The sequence below is a fragment of the Lepidochelys olivacea genome (assembly GCF_965140295.1).
Source record: "Lepidochelys olivacea isolate rLepOli2 genome assembly, chromosome: 10".
In the NCBI taxonomy this organism is placed as follows: Eukaryota; Metazoa; Chordata; order Testudines; family Cheloniidae; genus Lepidochelys; species Lepidochelys olivacea.
The window spans coordinates 69,375,133-69,394,985 of record NC_140420.1 but is presented as its reverse complement, the minus strand read 5'-3'; the positions used below and the strand labels follow the sequence as shown (position 1 = coordinate 69,394,985).

The 19,853-nt window shown below is 40.9% G+C and overlaps 1 protein-coding gene across 3 annotated transcripts in view; it reads left to right on the top strand.

Moving 5' to 3' along the window:
• ARNT2 (aryl hydrocarbon receptor nuclear translocator 2) overlaps window positions 1-19,853 on the top strand; it is a 134,618-nt gene that overhangs the window by 42,552 nt on the left and 72,213 nt on the right. For 2 of the 3 annotated variants that reach the window (XM_084641471.1, XM_084641470.1), the window contains exons 4-5: window positions 6,666-6,879; window positions 10,497-10,710. In XM_084641471.1, the coding sequence (XP_084497597.1) occupies window positions 6,666-6,879; window positions 10,497-10,710 (428 nt within the window). Of the gene's footprint in view, window positions 1-2,696; window positions 2,742-2,853; window positions 2,899-6,665; window positions 6,880-10,496; window positions 10,711-19,853 lie in introns of all 3 variants that reach the window. The other variant, XM_084641469.1, reaches the window with a different exon arrangement.

Below are 19,853 nucleotides of genomic sequence, written 5' to 3'. Positions count from 1 at the left end.
AGGGAAAGTGCAACATATTACTTTGTCTCCATCTAATAGCATATGCTATTTAGAGACACAGGCACTCTCCATTGAGCCGATCCTTTTCCTTTATGTTTTCAGGGCATGACCACATCCCAGAAGGCAAAGTAAAATAGAGGAAGTAGCATTTTATCCTGTAGTCAGTACAAAATAAGGGCCTGATCCTGAGATTATTGGCGTGAATGGCGACTACAGGATGAAAGGCTTAAGGCAAAACGCACCAGTTCAGTCCTACTTGAGCTCTATTTTGAGGATTTAAATATGACTCCCTGAAAAAGGAAATGTGACTGTAAGACTGAAAAAAACTCACTGGAGGGCTCATGAGAAAATTTATTACCTACAAGTACTTTTAACTCACTTTAAAAAAAAAAAATCAAGTTAATGGTGACCCTTTAAGTTTTCAAAAAAAAAGAAAGAAAAGATTGTTATTTATACTGTACTTCCCATGAAAGCTTTAAAGGATTAAAGACACTAGTAAATAAGCTGTGGAGCCTTTGTACTTATCGTGGTAAAGCAGCAATTGTAATATAGAAAATCAAATGGCTTTTCTTGAGAACTAATGCTCTTTATTTTCAGAAAAGCATTTAGCGCTATTATTGAGTTCTTCACAACCCATAGTTTTTCGTTTATTTGTCTCAACTTTTCAAAAAATAAACATTAATTGGGACCAGGTATTTTGATTTATTTCCAACAGTAGGATCTTCTTTTAGATATTGTTTTATTTCGTGTCCGCATTAGGAAATACTGATTCCAAATGATGAATATATATTTAGAAAAGAGAGAGAGAAAAAAGGTAACATTTATAAGTAATGTTGCATGCCCCTGACTGCTATTTGGAGAACACTACAAAAAGGATGAAGTCCTAGCTCCATTTAAGACAGAAGTGAAACTCCCATTGACTTCAGCTGCATTGGGATGTCACTCAAAATATTTAGTCTAATTTAATTTATAATACATAACATGATGTGATTTATTATAAATTCCTGCTACCTGATTGACCATATTTCAGTCCTTTCATATAAGAGAAAATAAGAAGTTTTATTGCCTGTATTTGACACTTGAGCATAACTCTATACTTGTTTTAAGAACTCTCACACCTAGTAGGCGTCTATACAGTTTTGCTTTATTTCTCTATACAACCCTCAGTTTATCTGTCCAGATCATTTTTTTTTTTTAAATAGGCACTGTACATAAAACTGGTGCATTTACACCAACTGAAAAGCTGGCCCTGTGTGTATAACTCATGAGTATAACCAGATTTTGGGAGGCAGGGGAAGTTTCTAGTGACCTTAGCAAGGGGTCATAGCTACACACATGATCATTAACCACCACCTCTGTGGAGAAAGACACCACACTTTTTTGCTATTGCTTCTGATGCAAAAGCAGAATTCCACTTTATTGGAGGGCATGAGAAGGGCACCAGATGTGGAAGGCAACTTTGCTACATCTGGAACAGAATAGAAAGCACATAGATATGCACTGACACATGTGTTAACGCCTTCATTTGCCTAGAAAATTAAAAGGGCTGTGGGAGTTGGGAGGATATCTTATGCAACCCACTTTAAACTGTTATTTTTCTTTCTTACAACTCTTTTTTTTTTTGGCATGTACATATTTGGGTCTATGTGGAAAGTTAACTTTGCAAGTGTACAGAGCATTGTAGCATATTAACAACATTTTATTAGTGAAATATTCTCTTTTTATATAATAATCTTTGAATAGGAGTAACTGAAAAGAAGATTTGCACTTTTAAATTGCTCAGGCAATAAACAGAAAAGATTCCTATTTATGTATGATTGATTAATCACGGTGGTAACCCATGAATACTCCTGCTTGTATAGTAGGTTTTAGGCTTCTGTCCTCTGTAGGCTGCAACGACTAGAATGCAACAAATTATACACGCTCTAGGGAGGTTAGTATCGGCTCAGGTGTAATAATATTTAGCCTTCTGAGATCTATGCACAAGGAAGTAGGTCTGACATTCAATCCAGAAGACGTCATTGGTGATACCTATGCCTTGTGAAAGACAGACACTTGCACCAAACACAGTATGTTATTTCTAATACAGAGAGGCAGATCGCCATTGACTTGAGTGGAGATATACTGACTTACGCCAGCTGATGATCTGGCCCAGAATCTCATAAAGAATATTTGGTGGAGTGTACAGTGTCTGTATTAAACCTTTTTACAAAGGTGTCCATAAAATAATGAACTGTGTTTGGATGTCTCTGTCTTTCCACAATTTATATGTCATCACTGCCCTCTACTGAGTGCCATAGCTAGTGGATGCAGCCTGCTGAAGATGTCCCTACTACAGCTGTGCAGCCAGGAATATTTCATGGGTTACTATTAGTAACAGACTAATAGCACTTTGTACAACTTCCTCAAGCAATATACAAAAAGGCTCTAATATTTTAAGTGAAACCAGTGGGTCATATTTTGACCTTTTTCATATTAATACACAAAGAGAGTTTTTAACAACTGGTTCCTGGTCATTCAGAAAGTTTCACCAGAGTCCCCTTTTCCTTTCCGTTCCGTCATTCCCATAATATCATGCTTCTCGGTGTAATTTGTAGTAGTTTGCAATTGCAAGTGTTGTCTTCACCTTCTGCTTTGTATTGACTTTTTAGTTTTGCATAAGCCTTTTGAATTTACTTACCGTATTTTGTTTACAGGTATGATGATAATCAAATCTCTGGTGATAAGGAAAAATTTGCAAGGTAGGCGTGTTCTGTAGAGATCCTCTGCTGAGAGAAAAGAAGGGGGATAGTCGTATCCAAAAGTTCTCAGTCTGTGTGCCTTAGCTTAGAGAGCTGGTTATTTTGTTTCCAGGTGGGAAGAATATCAAAGTACTGCTGATTCAGGGAGGATGGCCAGGTAGGAACAAGGAAAATCACATACGTTTTGCCTCTTTTATTTTATATGATAACATTCCGACTGATCACAAATCGGTAAGGTTCACTTATCTAGAGCCTGATCCAAAGCCCATTAAAGTCAATAGGAGACTTCCCACCTACTATTGACTTTGGGGACTTTGGAACAGCCCCTTATGGCCAGATTTTAATACCCTCAAAAACATTCTTTAAAAACCAGTTAGGAATTCTAAATCCAGGACTCCCATCTTCTAAACTTGTTCATGAAGTTGCCAGGATCTGTGGTCCCTCTTGTTATCTACTAAGCTCAACTTTAGTGAGTTCCAGGTCAGTGTCAGATTTATTTCTTTGGCAGACCCTTTACTGACCTATGGATTAATGTAATAATTTTAAAGTTTTAAAATAATAAATAACATGGAATGTTGGATTTTGTCACTGTTTTCATGCAGCAATGGTCCTGTTGTCCGTCGGTTACTCTGTATGGGATTGTTTTTAACTATGCAGTGTGGTTGTAGCAATGTCGGTCCCAGGATATTAGAGACACAAGGTGGGTGAGGTAATATCTTTTATTGGACCAACTTCTGTTGGTCAGAGAGACAAGCTTTCGAGTTTACACAGAGCTCTCATATCTAATCTCTCTCTATTATCCTGGGATCAACATGGCTACGCCATGTCACTCAGACAGTTGAGAATCTGAAACAGGTCCTTCATTAGGAAGAATGTGATAAACAAAGTATATGGTAACCTTAACAAAAGAGAGAGGTTGTAATTTGTTGAACCATTAAGGGCTGACATTGCAATACGCTTGTTTGAATTGTTTACTCATTGATGCTTTACTCCTAAGTAAGGCTGCGTGCCTGTCATGGAACTCATGGATTCCGTGACTTTCGTGACTTCTGCAGTGGCCTGTGGCTCAGGCCAGCAGCAGCAGTTTGGGTGTGTGGGAGGTGGTTGGGGCAGGAGGTGGAGGTATGGGGCGGCGCTTACCGGGGTGGGGGGAGGGAGGGGTCTCCAGCTACCACCAGCATGTCCCTGCAGCACCTAGGCAGAGGGACCAGAGGGCTCTGCGCACTGCCAGCGCCCGCAGGTGCTGCCCCTGAAGCTCCCATTGGCTGTGGTTCCCGGCCAATGGGAGCTGTGGAGCTGGCACTTGTGGTGGGAGCAGCGTGCAGAGCCCCCCTAGCCACCCCTCCCTCTAGGAGCTGCAGGGACATGTGGAGCTGGTAGGGAGTCTGCGAGCCCCGCCAACCCTCCCTCCAGCACCAACAGGGGTCCTGGGCTGCGCGCTGCAGTCCACTCCCCCTCCGCCCCCCAAACCAGCAGGCATCCCAGGCCGTGTGCTGCCGCCCGCCTCCCCCACAGCACCAGCGGGGGTCCTGGGCCAACCCGCCAGAGCACCTGCAGCTCCCCGGCCCAAGTTTTGTTTAGGGGTATATAGTACAAGTCATGGACAGGTCCCGGGCTGTCAATTTTTGTTTACTGCCTGTGACCTGTCCATGACTTTTCCTAAAAATACCCGTGACTGAAACGTAGCTTGACTTATAAGGTCCTTATTGATATCAGTGGGAATTGTGAATGTGGAGACAGAACTCTAAAATGTGTTGATTCTGTTACAGTGACTCCAACATGTAATATCTACATATGATACCCTGCACATATGATGCATCTTCTAAAGCAACACAAGCCAATGCACTCCTACTCTTCTAGGTGTTCTATGATCTTGCTTATTTGCTAGAGTATTTCAAAGAGATACATATTGCAACTGGGATCCCGACCCTAAATTTAAAAAAAAGCTTAGTTGTGAAAAGTGGGTGAAAAGTATTCTGATCTTTGCTTAGTCCACTTCCACGAGTCACTCCTTTATTATTCAGCCCTGAGTTATGCTAAATCAGAATAAATTAATCTCTTCCAATACTGCATGTTGTACCTGTCAACATTACTGGATTCTCCATGTGGTAATCTGCAATTTCACATCTTGTTGGATCAATCAGTTATCCCTCAAGAAAACTCCATACACAGCTCATTGAAATCAGTGGAAGAAGCTGCTTTGACATCTGAAGTAGCAAACACCTGTCCTGGGCATGCTTGTAGGTAGCTACTGCTTTACAGGTACAGTATGCTGGTGCCATGTCAGAAAATAAAGACATGCACCTCTATGATGCAGTGTAATTTTCTGGGTTCGGTAGGTTAGTTCCTCAGCTGATGTAAATTGGTTCAACTCCATTGACTTAGATAAAGCTATTTGATTTGCACTAGCTTAGGATCTGGCCCACAGATCCTAATTTATATACAGCATTGACAGCTGGTAATTGAAAAACCCTGAAATGCAACTGGCCAAATCAGTAATATATTTATTGTTATGTGCTGAGAACTTTGGAAATAAAATTTAAATGAGTCAGTGATCCTCTTTGTTGTAGGGTATGGGGAAGTGTGAAGTGGAGGGAAAAAAATTAATTTACTGGATACTTGTTTTTCCTAATTTGATAGGTGGACTGAGTACAGTGTTTTGCCATGAAAATTAATGTCTGTAGGCTAAGGCTGGGGTTTTCAAAGAATGGAAATTATACATCTAACTCTGTTAGACGTCTTTGAAAATCACACCCTAAATCCTGAAGTCTTTACACAATTTTTAACTCAACTATTTATCCGGTAAAATTCCGAAGAACTTTAATGATAGTTTTGACTGAGTAAAAACTTTAAGATGTGGCCTTTTATAATTATAAATGTTGTCACTCATGGAAGACAAAGTAAAACCAAAGCTTCTGATAATGTTTTCTTTTGAATGGTTTTTGAGCACAGTATTAGTATTCAGGAACTCCGGAGTTCTAATCCCAGCTCTAGCTTTCTTTGGCTTCCTCAGACTTCCTTTGTAGCTATAGTCAAGTTATTTAACCTCTGTGAAACAGGGTTATTGTGAAGATGCTCTAGGTATCTGTGTAAGTCTCATTGAAGATAATAAGCACTGTATTAGGGTGGACTATTGTCATAGTTATTTTCTCTTTTATATAATTACCTGTTCAGTGTCTGGCAAGTCAGGACCTACTTTACCTTTAATATTTGGTTTAGATATTGTATTTACTTGTTATACAAAATATGGTCCCAATCTTGCAGTCTGATCCCTGCATCCATACATAACCTTACTGAGGTCTTAGGAGCGGGCGGCAGCATAGAGGTTGAGATCTGCTGCATAGGATTACAAGCTTGCGGTCTATATCGCCATTACAAAATTTTAGTCAGAGCTGTTGCTTACTGTGAACCTGAAGTCCATTGAGGGGCTCCCATTGATTTAATCAGGAGCTGGATCAGGATCTATATTAATACAAGGAACACCTCACTAAGGCCCTTATGCTATGAGGTACAGAACATCTCTTGAAAGGTGGGACTTCCCCCGGAGTTGACAGCCCTCAGCACCTCACATTCCTTTTTCTGTCTGGTGCTCTAAACCAACTGAGGTAGAATTTCTAGGGGATTAGAGCCAGGAACTGGCAGTTCAGAAATCTGGATTCTTTTCTCTGCTCTGCCACTGACTCACTGTGTGACCTTGGGCAAGTCATATTTAACTATCACGTGCCTCAGTTTTCCCACCTGTAAAATGGGGGATAATAATGCTTACATCTGTAAAGCGCTTTGATCACCTTAGATGAAAGATGCTACACAAGTGCAAAGTATTATTATTATTATTTATTATTTATTTATAATACCAAATGAAAATTCCTATACTGATCTTGTCTTTGCTTTTTCTGTTGGCTTGATCTTTCTTTAAATGTTTAGGGAGAATCACAGTGAAATTGAAAGACGCAGGAGAAATAAGATGACACAGTATATCACTGAGCTGTCGGACATGGTGCCCACCTGCAGTGCATTGGCCCGTAAACCTGACAAGCTGACAATTCTGCGTATGGCTGTTTCGCACATGAAGTCTATGAGGGGCACTGGAAATAAATCTACTGACGGGGCATATAAGCCTTCTTTCCTAACGGAACAGGTAGTTGCTTCATAAATGTTATTTCTTCCGGACTAAATAATCCTATTATTTTGAGAGGTGGGATAGAGAGGTCAGTAGGTTCTTCACATTGTTTTCCTTGCTTCATTAATGAGAGGCACACAATCCCAGGTGTGAACACAGACAGATTTAGAGAAAATTCAGATTTGGATCTGAACTATATGGCTAGCCCCCAACTGTAAAAACTCAGAACTGGAGAGCTTGGATCTGAACTTATGAAACTCCTCTTTAGTTTTCTTTTGCCTATAGGGAAGAAGATGTAACTGGTATTTCAAGGGAGCCCAGGTTCAGTCTTATCCACTGGAAAGTCCTCATGCCTGCTGGTACTTTTGAACCCAGAGGGCTGTAACTGACGCACTTTTGCTCTTAACAGTAAAGTTCTTACATATGTAAAGAATGGCTTGAAGCAATGCATATTTCTGTTAGACAAATACCAGCAGCTGCTGAGCTTGCAATGCTCATATCTCTGTGTACTTTTTGTGATGGGTTTGGCCCCTTTGGGGTGTCACCTGATGTGCTGGGGTGCCACTGAGACAGCCTGTTCTGCCAGCCTGGGTCCCCTTTACCTGGTCTTACTGGGTTACGTTCACAAGCCTCTTCCAGGCAAGCACACAGGCAGGGCCACACCCAGCTGGACAGAGAGACAGAGATCTGCTCTGGAAAGATTCAGCCTTAAGGGCTTACCCCAACACTCTGGTGCCCACTCCCTTTAAGGGGGACAAACCCAAAGGTTTTATGCAATTCTCTCCCTCCCTCAATGTGGAGGGAGATATTCTCCCCCCCCCGTAAGAAATTACATAAACTGGGTTATATTATAAACAAGCAATAAGTTTATTAACTACAAAAGGTGAATTTTAAGTGAATATAAGAGGTAACAGAACAAAGCAGATTACTGACCAAGTAAAGCAAAATACGCAAGCTAAGCTCAATATACTTAAACAGGTTACAAAATGTAAATTCTCACCCTAAATGTTCTTTTAGGCAGGTTACAAAGTTTGTAGTTCAGAGTTCCAGTTATATTTCTTTTCAGACTGGACCCCTGTCTCAGTCTAGACTCCACCCTGGCCTTCCCTTCAATTGGCTTTAGCAGTCTATCTTCTTGGGAAGACAGGCCATGGAGAGGAGTCCCGTTTGCTTTCCTCCCCACCCTTAAATAGGATTTTCATAAGGTGGGAATCCTTTGTTTCCCAAACTTGACCCCCTCACTCCCTCCCTTCCAGTGGAAATTTACAAGAACTCCCAGGTAATGTTTAGTATCAGGTGACAAGACCACCTAACTCTGTAGTATCACAAAAAGAAAAGGAGGACTTGTGGCACCTTAGAGACTAACAAATTTATTTGAGCATGAGCTTTTGTGAGCTACAGCTCACTTCATCGGATGCATTAGCTCACGAAAGCTCATGCTCAAATAAATGTGTTAGTCTCTAAGGTGCCACAAGTCCTCCTTTTCTTTTTGCGAATACAGACTAACACGGCTGCTACTCTGAAACCTGTAGTATCACAGCATCCATGAGTCAGTGGCAATATGGAGCCCCGCAGGAAAGCCAAGCCTTTTCACAGTCCATTGTCCTCGCTGATGGGCCATCCGTCCTGTCTGGCTTTTCCATTGTTGCACCTGAAGCGTTAGCAGTGGGCATGACCCAAAGTAGCATAACTGAAATACAGATACATAGTCAATATTCCTAACTTCAGATACAGAAATGATACAGGCATACACATTGGATAATCACATTCTGTAAATTATAACCTTTCCAATGATACCTTACAAGATCCATCTTGCATAAGGTACATCTCAGTTGTGTCTTATTCTTATCATAAGCATATTTTCATAAAGAATATGGAGTGAAATGTCACACTTTTATCTCTCTAAATTTGCTTCTGGGGGACAGCAAATGTTGTCACTTGACTCGTCGTCTTACCTCTGTGTAAGCTTGAAAGCTTGTCTCTCTCACCAACAGAAGTTGGTCCAATAAAATATATCACCTCACCCACCTAGTTACTCTTCTCTAGGGCAGACTAGTCACTTTTCATTGTATCATTTTTTATTTTTTATTTTGAGACTTACAGAATGGCTCACACATTTTTTTCTATTTCCAACTGTGTTAATATTGGATTTAAAATGGGGTCATAAATCCTTCAGAAGTTGCAGCTAATATAGAGGCAGGTGGGCCATTTTAACAAAATCATCCTGTTTTTAGTTGTGTTTCAGAAATGGATACACTGACACTGTGGTGAAAAATAAGATACATGTCAGCAGAAGCATGTAATTTATTAGCAGTATTTCTGATAGCAGTTACAGCTCTTTAAGGCAATGGTATCAGTTTACCAGACTAAGATCTCTTCCTTATCACCCAGTACCATCCACCTTCTGTTCAATTTTGTGCACTCCAACCCACAATGGAGCTTGGAATGTCCCTAAACTGTATCTTGCTATCTAAGGCTCCATTGTAGGTCAATGTGTGACATTAAATGTGAGATGTACAGTGGGTGGGCAGCAGGATCTAGCACAGACGTGCATTGTTTAGGCACCTGTCTCCACGGTAATAGTCGCAAAAGTTTGAAGCAGCAGCACCCAGAGATCCTTATTTAAGAGACTAAAATATTTAATCAAAACAATAAAGTGGACAGTGAAAAAGACTGGCTTGAGAAATCTCGTTTGTTGCTAAACATGTTTCAGTTGCAACAGATTTGGGTGGGTGTTAAGAAGGGAGTCTGAGTAAACAGAAATAAAAGATAGGGCCATGTTTTTCACTCCTCATCAACCATTTTTGCACAACTGATTGCTTCCACCAAAATTGCTACACATTTTTTTTTTGATACGTGCAAAGAACAAATTGCACACACCGGTCAAGCTGTTGGGTGACTAACGGCCCAGGTTGTGCATGCAACAGTGAGCATTATGCACACAAAAAAGGTAGGTGCTCTTTAACAGGAACACTGAGATCTGTGCATAAAAAGAGGCTGTTTGGAAACTGGCCCTTAGCATTCAAATGATTCAGGGAATGGAAAACGTCAGTAGTGACCCTCCTTTCCTATGTGGAAAAGTTCTACAGAATTTAATAGAGATTAATAATCTTTCAATAATTTTTTTATTATGTCTTTGCTATAGATTTCTATTGGAAAGTTTAAAAAAAAACTATTAAAAGAATATCATTCCTTATGAGATTTTACAGATTTGAATAATAGCTAAAAGATCATATTACACTTCAAAAGAATCCTGTTGATTTTAATCACTGTTAAATCCTATAGAACATTTCAATAAGGATGGAATTGCTGTATTATCTTTAGCATGTCATTTCCCCTGTCTGTGCCTTTCTTTATGATACCCACTTCAGAGGGGAGTTACGAGGCTTAGTTAATTTTTCTAAACTGCATTGAGCTCATCAGATAAAAGATGTTGTTGTAGTTACTAAGATTAACAATTTTTGTTTCATTGCAAAATGGGATGCATTGTTCTATCAGTACCACATTGAAAATGTGGTTCACTTATTATTTGACCAGCCATTCAAATCACAAAAAAGTGTTGAGTTGAGGGTGATAGATGTATTCTTTAATTCTCTCTTCTTGGTGGCCTTCTAATTAAATCCTGTCTTTGCAAGGAACTGAAACATCTTATCCTTGAGGCTGCAGATGGGTTCCTGTTTGTAGTTGCAGCTGAGACCGGGAGAGTCATCTACGTATCGGATTCCGTTACTCCAGTGCTGAACCAGCCACAGTCAGAGTGGTTTGGCAGCACGCTCTATGAGCAGGTTCATCCAGACGATGTGGAAAAGCTGAGAGAGCAACTGTGTACATCTGAAAACTCTATGACAGGTCAGATATGTCTGATGTGTGCTTCCTTGTATTATGGTTCCCTTCTGAGCTCAGCTGAAGTTCAAAATCCTGATTAAAGCCTAGGTCAGTTTAGCCTTTTTTATCTATGAATAACGGCAATTCAATGAGATTAGGCTGCCATTGTTTTGCTGGCTGTGCAATGATGGTGGTGAGCTTATTCATTTATGTGTGGTGTTAAAATCTGCTCCCCACTTACTTGACTTCAGGTTTGGCTTGTAGACACTGCCCCCCTCCCCTCCTTAACTTAGCTGTACCTTCACATCTCTGGCTTACCCAGGTGTGGATTCTGCATTGTTTTCCTTCCTTACTCTCTGATCTTTTTATCTTCTTCACAAATATGTGTTTTCTTTATGCCTGTGTCTATTTTGAAACCTGAAATAATTTTCCACACTTCTGTGTTTTCTAAAAGTTTCATTTGATCTGTTAAGAAAAAACATATGCAAAAGATTTAATGCTTGGCAGCTCAGAGTCACATGTGGCTTTTTAACAAGATATTTGCTGCTCTTAGCTAGTGTGTGATTTATAACATACTTTGTGGTTTTCTACTTTTCAATTGAAAGATGCATATCTTTATCTTGTAATTGTGGCATGTAAAGCCATCAAGGCTGAGTACCACCAATCGGAGATGTGACCTTCGTTAATAGGGCATAGGCTGTATTAGAACTAGCAAGATGGAGCTAAATCCCATTTTCACTGAAACTTGTAAAGTAGAAAACCAGAATTACTTAAAGAATGTGTAGGCTTGTTCCTTTTGTCTAGCCATGCAGTATGTGTATATCTGAGGAATACTCAGGCTAAAGAAAAATACTAGAGCTGTGCAAAAACTCCAAACAAGGCAAAACTCACATGGTTTTCACTTCCTTAGGAACTCAAACTTCTGACCTTGTTTGCTGGAAGTTTTTCTGTGTTTCATAACTGAAAAGCCTGTGACCCTGTTTCAAGTGAACCTGGGCACAATTTACAGCTTCCATCTCAAAAGAGTGCCAAATTCATGGTTCCATGGGGTTTTGGAGTCATGTGGTTTTGGCAAAGATTTGCTTTATTCAAATCAGAAACTCAAAGCAAAACTCAACTGTGAAAATCCATATGGATCAAAACCAAGAGAATGTTGAGAAGAACCTGGGCAAACTGCTGAGATCCACATAGCTCTAAAACTTTGTGCTTTGTTTAATAAAAATATAGCATACACGCTCCCATTGCATATAGCACTTAATACAGAGCATTCCCTTTTAAGAAGCAATTATCCCAGAGACTCACTTAGTGCTTAGGAGTGGATCTTCAGAAGCGCTTAGCTCTGTTCAGACTGGAGCAAGGTTAGATCAATGTTGAGCACTTTTGAAAATCCAACTCTAAATATATTCATTCAGTTTTAAACTTGTGCAGCTTTTTAGCTGAACCTTCCTTTGCATAGAGAAAAAAACCTTCAAAAACTGAAAACATTTGGGGTCAAATCCTCTCCCTGAAAAAGTCCCTTTGAGCGACTAGATCAGCGTAAAGGGATTTAAATCTGCCCTCAATGGACAGCTGAGGATTCCCCAAGTCCAAGGAAATTTTATGCTGGTATAAAATCTGAATAGTTGTCCCTACGCCAGCCCCTCCTGCCTCACCCCGTGGTGTAGGGGCCATGCTGGGCATGGGAAGGTGCCGAAGGCACCGAGTCTAGTGCCAGTTACAAGCTGGTGCAGACAAGAGGAGTGCATGGGAACAAGTGTGTCGAGACGTTGTGAACCCGGTTTCTGTGTAGCGTTATAGAGAGCCAGTACTTCACCTTTCATATGGCCAGTTAAACATCTCTCCAGCCATAAATGCATTCAGCAGCCTGATTTTTACGGGCAGTGCTGGGAATTGCATGTACACATTAGACATGTACTGTCACACGCGCACACACCATTTATGTGCATCTCAGAAAAAAACCAATCTTTCAGGGTGTCTCTGGGATCTTAACTAGAGTTTGTATAAGATTAGTCTAATTGTTTTCCTGTATTCCCATCTGTCTGTAGCCATCTGCTGTCTCTTGTCGTATACTTAAATTATAAACTCTTTGGGGCAGGGACTATTAGCGCAGTGTGGTCCTGGTCCATGATAGGGGTTCCTTGGAGCTCTGATAATACAAAGAATTAATGCTACTGCTAATAGTCTAAAGTAAGTGACAATCCTTGTCAAATGTTCTTATGCTGCAGTTTGAGTCTTTCTTTTTAAAAGAAGACACCACTAGTGAGATTTACATACTGTAGTGTTAGTACAGACAGCAACAAACAAACTCTTGAAATTCAGTTTTAAAGTTAAGTAGTTTGATTCTGCAGTCTACCGTAAACTAAAATTAGGTATAGTCCTTTCAGTCCGTCAGATCAGTTTCAATCCATTTGTAAGACGGCATGCTATAGTGCTCCAGCAGCCATTTTATTGCCCCTTGATCTCGCTCATCCGATGAAGTGAGCTGTAGCTCATGAAAGCTCATGCTCAAATAAATTGGTTAGTCTCTAAGGTGCCACAAGTCCTCCTTTTCTTTTTGCGAATACAGACTAACACGGCTGCTACTCTGAAACCTCTCTGAGTAGTGTGGCCATATATATTCCAAAGTGCACCACACCTAATCTACGCAGTAAGACACCACCCTTTCTCTAGCATGAGCCATGCTGAATTCAGCAGCAGGTTGTAACTTCTACATCAGTGTAATGAAATAGTGTAGGTAAATGAATTAATTATTTTTTTTTAAAAGAACCACGGAGAGAAGTGTTTGCCTCAAGCTAGTATTTATCAAACCATTTGGGCAGTCCCTAAGCCACACTCTGTTTTCCAAGATTACTGTTTTATACAGAACAATGCAAGGCTTGAAAGAGAAGCAAACTGCAAGCCAGTCAGCTGCTTGTTTGATTTTTTCTGCTAAAAGTACGGTTCACCACAGGCAGCAGGAAAATCCCACATCCTTCCATGGTCACCAGCTGTTGAGCAGAGGGGCCACACAGGGAAACAAGGGGATTTTTCAGGTGAAAGTTCCGTTTAGAAAAGTTACGATTTTTAATATTCTCCCCCCTTCTAAGTGTACATTTCCTCATCCCTGTAAAATACCCTTTTCACCTGTTGAGGTTTGGGAACAGACACAACAGAATTCCACAGAAGCAACTTTTACTGTCCTGTATCAGATCACATGGCGTAAGCCTCTGGTATGTACATGACACCAGGATATGAATGCTCAGTATTATTATTACATTGCTCTGACTTTCCCAGTTAGCCCCTACTGTTAGTGATCCCTGGACACAGAGAGGCTGTTGCACATTGTGAGCATTTCTGGGTCTACCATTGGCAAGTACGATGTACAGACAGTGAGAGAGTAAGCTCTTTCTCGCATTTCTGCACCCAAAGATGAAATAAATGAGGGTGAGTCTGGGACATGGATGCACAATTCCATGGACCTAAACTATTGATGCTGTCTGCCCAGAGGTAGTGAAAGGCAGCTTCCATCCTGATCCCATGCGAAGAGGAGAAATGTGCAGTGATTTCACTGAAGGACGGTGAATGTGATACAAAGAAGTTGTCCTACTGTTCACGACACACGACGAGACTCCTCAGAAAGCCAGTGACAGTCTGAGGAGAAAACCAAGGCCCAAACCAAACTATGCTGGGCTTCACATCTGGGACATCAGCCTGGTCCCTGGCCAGAAAGTGCCTTCCAGCAGAAGGGGATTCTGAAACCAGGATCCAATCTGCCCAGCTGCATCTTCTCTCCATTACTGTGAGGGCAAGCGCAGCCTCATCCTTGCGTACCTGTGCCTCCCTCATGTGCATCATGGAGTCTGTACTGTTAGCACTAAATGTGACTAGCAAATATCTTGTGAGGAGTCACTAGGGAAAACAGAGAGGACATGAGATTTCTGTAGTGTTGAGTTTTTAACCTGGTCTAAGTTAGATCCTGCAGCAGTTTAAAGGCATGAAGTTGCAGAGAAAAGTGGGGACTTTCCACCTATGTTTTAGATGACTAGTGACTTCTTCTCAGTGGTTGAGATGGCAGGTATGGAAGAGATAAGTGTGACTAGAAACACACACTTACTCAGCCCTTGACTCACTTTGTCAGGTCAGTGGTATTTTACAGTCTTCCAAACCATGGGAGGGCAGTGGGCTTGTTGCTGATCATGTAGGCACATAACTATATGCAAAGGCTCATTAATGTAATGGTATTAGAGCTGCTACAGATATAGTAGCAATGGGCATAATAGAAGTGTCTAATTAAATAGGCAAAAACAAGTCCTAGAGGTAAAGAGGGTCATCTTCCCCTTTTGCACTTCATTTTCCTAGAGTTAGTTGAGTGCTGTATCTATTTTTGGCTAAAGGGAAAATGGTTGATTTCTATGTTGTTTCATACCCATGGAGATTTGGGGGGGGGGTCTGGGGATGGAACAGTTGTCTGCGTGTTTATTGTAGGGTAATTGATAACACATTGTAGCACCAAGAAAGTACGGATCAAGATGAGCTAGGAAAGGCGAGGACTGAAATGTGATAGTGACAAACAGTGCTCCTAAAGAAGGTGTTTACATGTGCTAGATGGGTGAGTACATTCTGAGAAGGGAAGAAATTCAGGAGAATAATCAAAGAATTTTTCTTTTTTGTTCTTACAAGTATCCAAACAGGAAAAATGACTCTTAATTTAAAACCTAGTTGGTCAGAACTGTGCTCTTGGAGAGTTGTAGTTGATGATACTGTATGGACGCAGGGGACTGTACTATCTGATTCCGATGTGGGATCAGGGACTACGTTTGTAGTATGTTCATATAGCACATAGCGTAATGGGACCCAGATCCTCACTGCGATTGTTTGCTATTGTAATAATGCAGGGGGAATCCTAAATTAGCCAGTTAAATTGTCTGTAAGGGGGATGAGATTCTTATCCTCTGAGACTCTAGCACAGGGGTGGACAAACTTTTTGGCCTGAGGGCTGCATTTGGTATGGAAATTGTATGGCGGCCCATGAATGCCCGGTGGGGGAGGGGGACTCTATGGAGTGTAGCATGGGGGGGCTCTATAAGGGATGTTACCGAGGTGGAGGGAGGGCGGGTTCATGGGGTATGGTGTGGAGAGGGGCTCTACAGGGATGGTATCAGGGATTCCTTGGGGTCCTGCTGGCAGTGACACCAAGGTGGCACCCTAGCTGGGACGGGTGCAGCCCCTGGGTGGTTTCAAGATTTTTGGGGGTGGGGGGGCGTAGGAGACCAGGAAGGGATTGGGCGCACTGATGCTTGGGGGGGGGCTGCCATGTAGGGGTGGGGTTCCAATCCCGGAAAGAGCGCAGTGAAGGCACACCTGCACAGTGTGGCTCTGTGCCAGAAGATGGTGCTCATCAAGGGAATTGTGAGTCGGGGGCTGGGGGGTGCCGGGCGGGCTGAGTGGGGCAAGCCCCCAACCCCACTCCCTGGCGGGAGCTTGAGGGCCAAATAAAAATGTCTGACTGGCCGGAAGTGGCCCGCAAGCTGTAGTTTGCCCACTCCTGCTCTAGAAGCCACATTGAAGTCCTTTAAAGCTAGAGGGATTACTGTCTAAAAATATCCATATGGAGATAAAAGGTTACTGCCTCTTTGGAGGCATTTTAATAGAGAGGAATTTCTCTAACCATATTCCACTTGTTGGTCATTTGGTCTGAAAGGGATGCAAACTGATACGTTCAGTGCATTGGCATCGCAGAATGAGCACTGAAGTTTGTGCCTCACAATTCTTCCAATATGAGATTCACGGGGATAGCTGGAGGAAGTATGGACGAGTAGACTGAGGAGCCTGGCCATCTATTCCTATTCCTAAATTTGGCTCCAAACTTGTGAGAGAAGAAGGGGAGAGAAAATCAGAAAAATACTAATAATGGCATTTTGTTTTTGAAAAATAAAATTTGTGTGCTTAAAGTTTTTTTTTTTTTTAACTTTAGGAGATCAGATCCTGAGCTGTGCATTATGTTTCATAAAAGAGGCAGTTCCCCTTTATAAAATATTCAAGACTTTTAAATACACTGGGTGCCAATGTTCTGCCAAGACTTTAATATAAACTCCACTTGCTTTTAACTTAAAAGGAGGTTTTGAATGATGCTTTTCAATCCAAGTAACTCACTTATCAGCACTCAGTTTGGTATATAGCAAAGTTGAGATGCAAAGTAGCTATTGTTCATGTTCAGTAACATCTTTTCCAAGAAAAACTAAAGGAAGAATTCTCCTCCCCGTCAACACTTGCAGCTCCGTTTGTTGCAGCATCAGATTAGCATAAACTACCAGGTGATATCAAAGTGAATCAAGGGCAGTCTGAGATCCTACTTAATTGTTTTAGGGCTAAATTTACAGCCTGTCTAAAAGACCGTCTCTCCCATATTTGTGTTCAAAACTACACCTATAAAATTGAGTGTACTCCCATCGTGAGCACCTGAACTGGTTGCATACACCAGATGTGTATCCAATCTTGCACATATCAGTTCTACAGAGAAAAATGATACTATCCAGATATCCAGAAACTGGAATTAAATATTAGGCTGATATAATGTTTTTATTTAAAAGGTGGTAGGTGGGTGGGAGAATACACCAAAACTGAGTAGGCCCCATTCTTTCAGAATGAGGCTAACTCTGATCTCTCATTAGTGTAAATCAGGAATAGAACTTTGTGAAGGTCAGTGGAGTTGTATCAAAATCAAGCTCATGGTTTAAAATATTTCGTTTTATGAATCATTGATTTGAGTTGCAGGAAAACAAAATATCAAAACCAGAAACTTTTGCACTCATGATTTAACAGTGATTAAGTGAATTTGGTTGCTAACTTTTGCTCAGAGAACTCATGTGCCAAGTTTAATCTTGGCACAAATTTTTATAGCTAAATTTTATAACCAGAAGTAGGGCTTCATAACGAAAACAATGACAGACTCTTTAGCTATAGGTGACCTGATAGGTGCCTTTATAGAATTAAAGAAAATATTTTCTATGACAGCTTTTCACAAAAATATTTCTTTAGTATTGTGGAAGTTTATTTGGGGGATAGACGTATGGCTTGGGGAACCTGCCTTACAGATTCTGAAATGGCAAGTTTACCATATGATGATGGCTTCAATAGAAGCATTCCTTTTCAACTGGACATGAAATTGAATATGATTCTGTTACCTGGCTTGCGTGTGCATCTGTAGGCAGTCCTGGTGTTGTAGACAGAGTCAGATTGTGAAAATAAAAAAGCTAAATAGTGGCAAAATCAACAGAAGAATACTGTTTGCTAGAAGGCCAACAGAGAGGTGGTAGGGAAGATGTTTTGTACGGTACTGAACACATGGTCAGTGCTCAACATAACACCATCTGAGAGAGAAATAAATAAATAAATAACCATAAATAACACCATCTGAGAGAGAAATTCAGGAATAAGTATTCCCTTTTAGAGAGAAAAGGTGAGTGAGGTAATATCTTTTATTAGATCAACTTCTGTAAAGTTTAAACTTTACCTTACCTCCTCTCTGTTGGCCTTCTGGCAAACAGTATTCTTCTGTTGATTTTGCCATTATTTAGATTTTAAGTTTAAGCTTTCAGTTATGTTACCTCACCCACCTTGTCTCTCTAAATATCTGGGGACCGTCATGGCTACAACAATGCTACATATTCTCCTTTAGATCAAATACTTTTTTTCTGAAAACTTGTGTCAGGACTTTCTGTCAGCTCCTTTTTCTACTTAGTGTCATCTTTCCTGCTCTGTCTTCTGGCTTTGTACACCTATCTTCCTTTCCCCAAACAACAATGTGTGAATGTGGATGTTGTGCATGTTCCTGTTTGTAGATTCTGACTTGATCCAATTCCACTGATGTCAATGGAGAGATTCCTGCTTACTTAAAGGAGAGTTGGGTGAGACACCTATTCAGTTGCCTGTGGCAAAGTGGGGAAGTACATTTGGAGACCCCCTTGAAGCTGTTTGAAAGCTGTTTGTTCATGCTGGAAAATCCCATTTTGTTTACCCTCTCATGGTACCATGCCAATAGTAATAAAAAATAATGATCCATGAATGAAAATGAAAGTCAGTGAACACATCCGCTGAAAACAAAATTTAAAAAGTTTAATTTACAGGATGTTTCCTACCATAACTGGAAGGGATCTTCTCTTGGTCCAGTGACAGTTTAGAATTGGCTCAGATTCTTTGGCAATACAAACTAGCCTGCTAAAAAGAAACCCCAATGCTTAAAATTCAGAGGAAGCAAAAAGTTTTCTACTAGAAAGTACAACATGGTGGGTGCCCTTGAATGTCTTCTTTGAATGTTATGGGAATTAGAAGTGGCTCCAGAGATGGACTCCCTTTTGGGTTTTATCTGGTGTGGCCAAAGATAAGGCTTTTCTAGATTTCCTTCTGCTTTTAAGTGTCACATTGATGTTAGGGAAACGCCTTAAAGGAACCAAGTTCTGTTCTGGTCAGATAAACATGCTATTGTAGAGATTGTAAGACAATCAGCTAAATCAAAAGCGGTATTGAAGCTGCTTTGGGAATCTCTTCTGTAGCATTTGGTACCGTGGAGTACATGTTTATCAGGGCTGGTTCCGTACCAGAGAGGTGGTATAATGCTGGCAGCGTGTAATCTTGTTTCTAGGGACAATGGTTTATTTCCTTTTTCGATCCTGTGACTGTTTTATGTATACTGTGAAACTCTGAGGCTCCATGTACCTTTGAAAGGTTCTCAGGCTTTGCAGCCTGGGAAGTGATGGAGAGTTGAATCAAATCCAGATCTCTCTACTTGGATCATAGATCCTTATCACAAGGTGGCTGGCCTGACCTAATGACAGTATTGGCCAGCAGGCAGATAGGGAGAGCTAGACTTTGTCAGTAACTAATCGCAAAATGGAAGTTACAGTAGTTTACATTTACATAATGCTTTTTACCTGAAAGTAAAGCCATCATTCTTCATAAACTATTTTTATACAATAACAGTGAACTGCAGCCACCTCTGCAGTGGATGCTGGCAGCTAAACGGTTAATTGCAGGCTACCCAAGAGGAGGAGAAGGGGAAACTTACATAAAGAAAAACACTCCCCTTATGAAAAGTTTCATGAACTCTTTCATGTCCAAGCAGAGCAGTCAGAACCTCAACTCTTAAATTCTCATTCAAAACACCCCTATGCGTGTAGGTACTCAGTTTA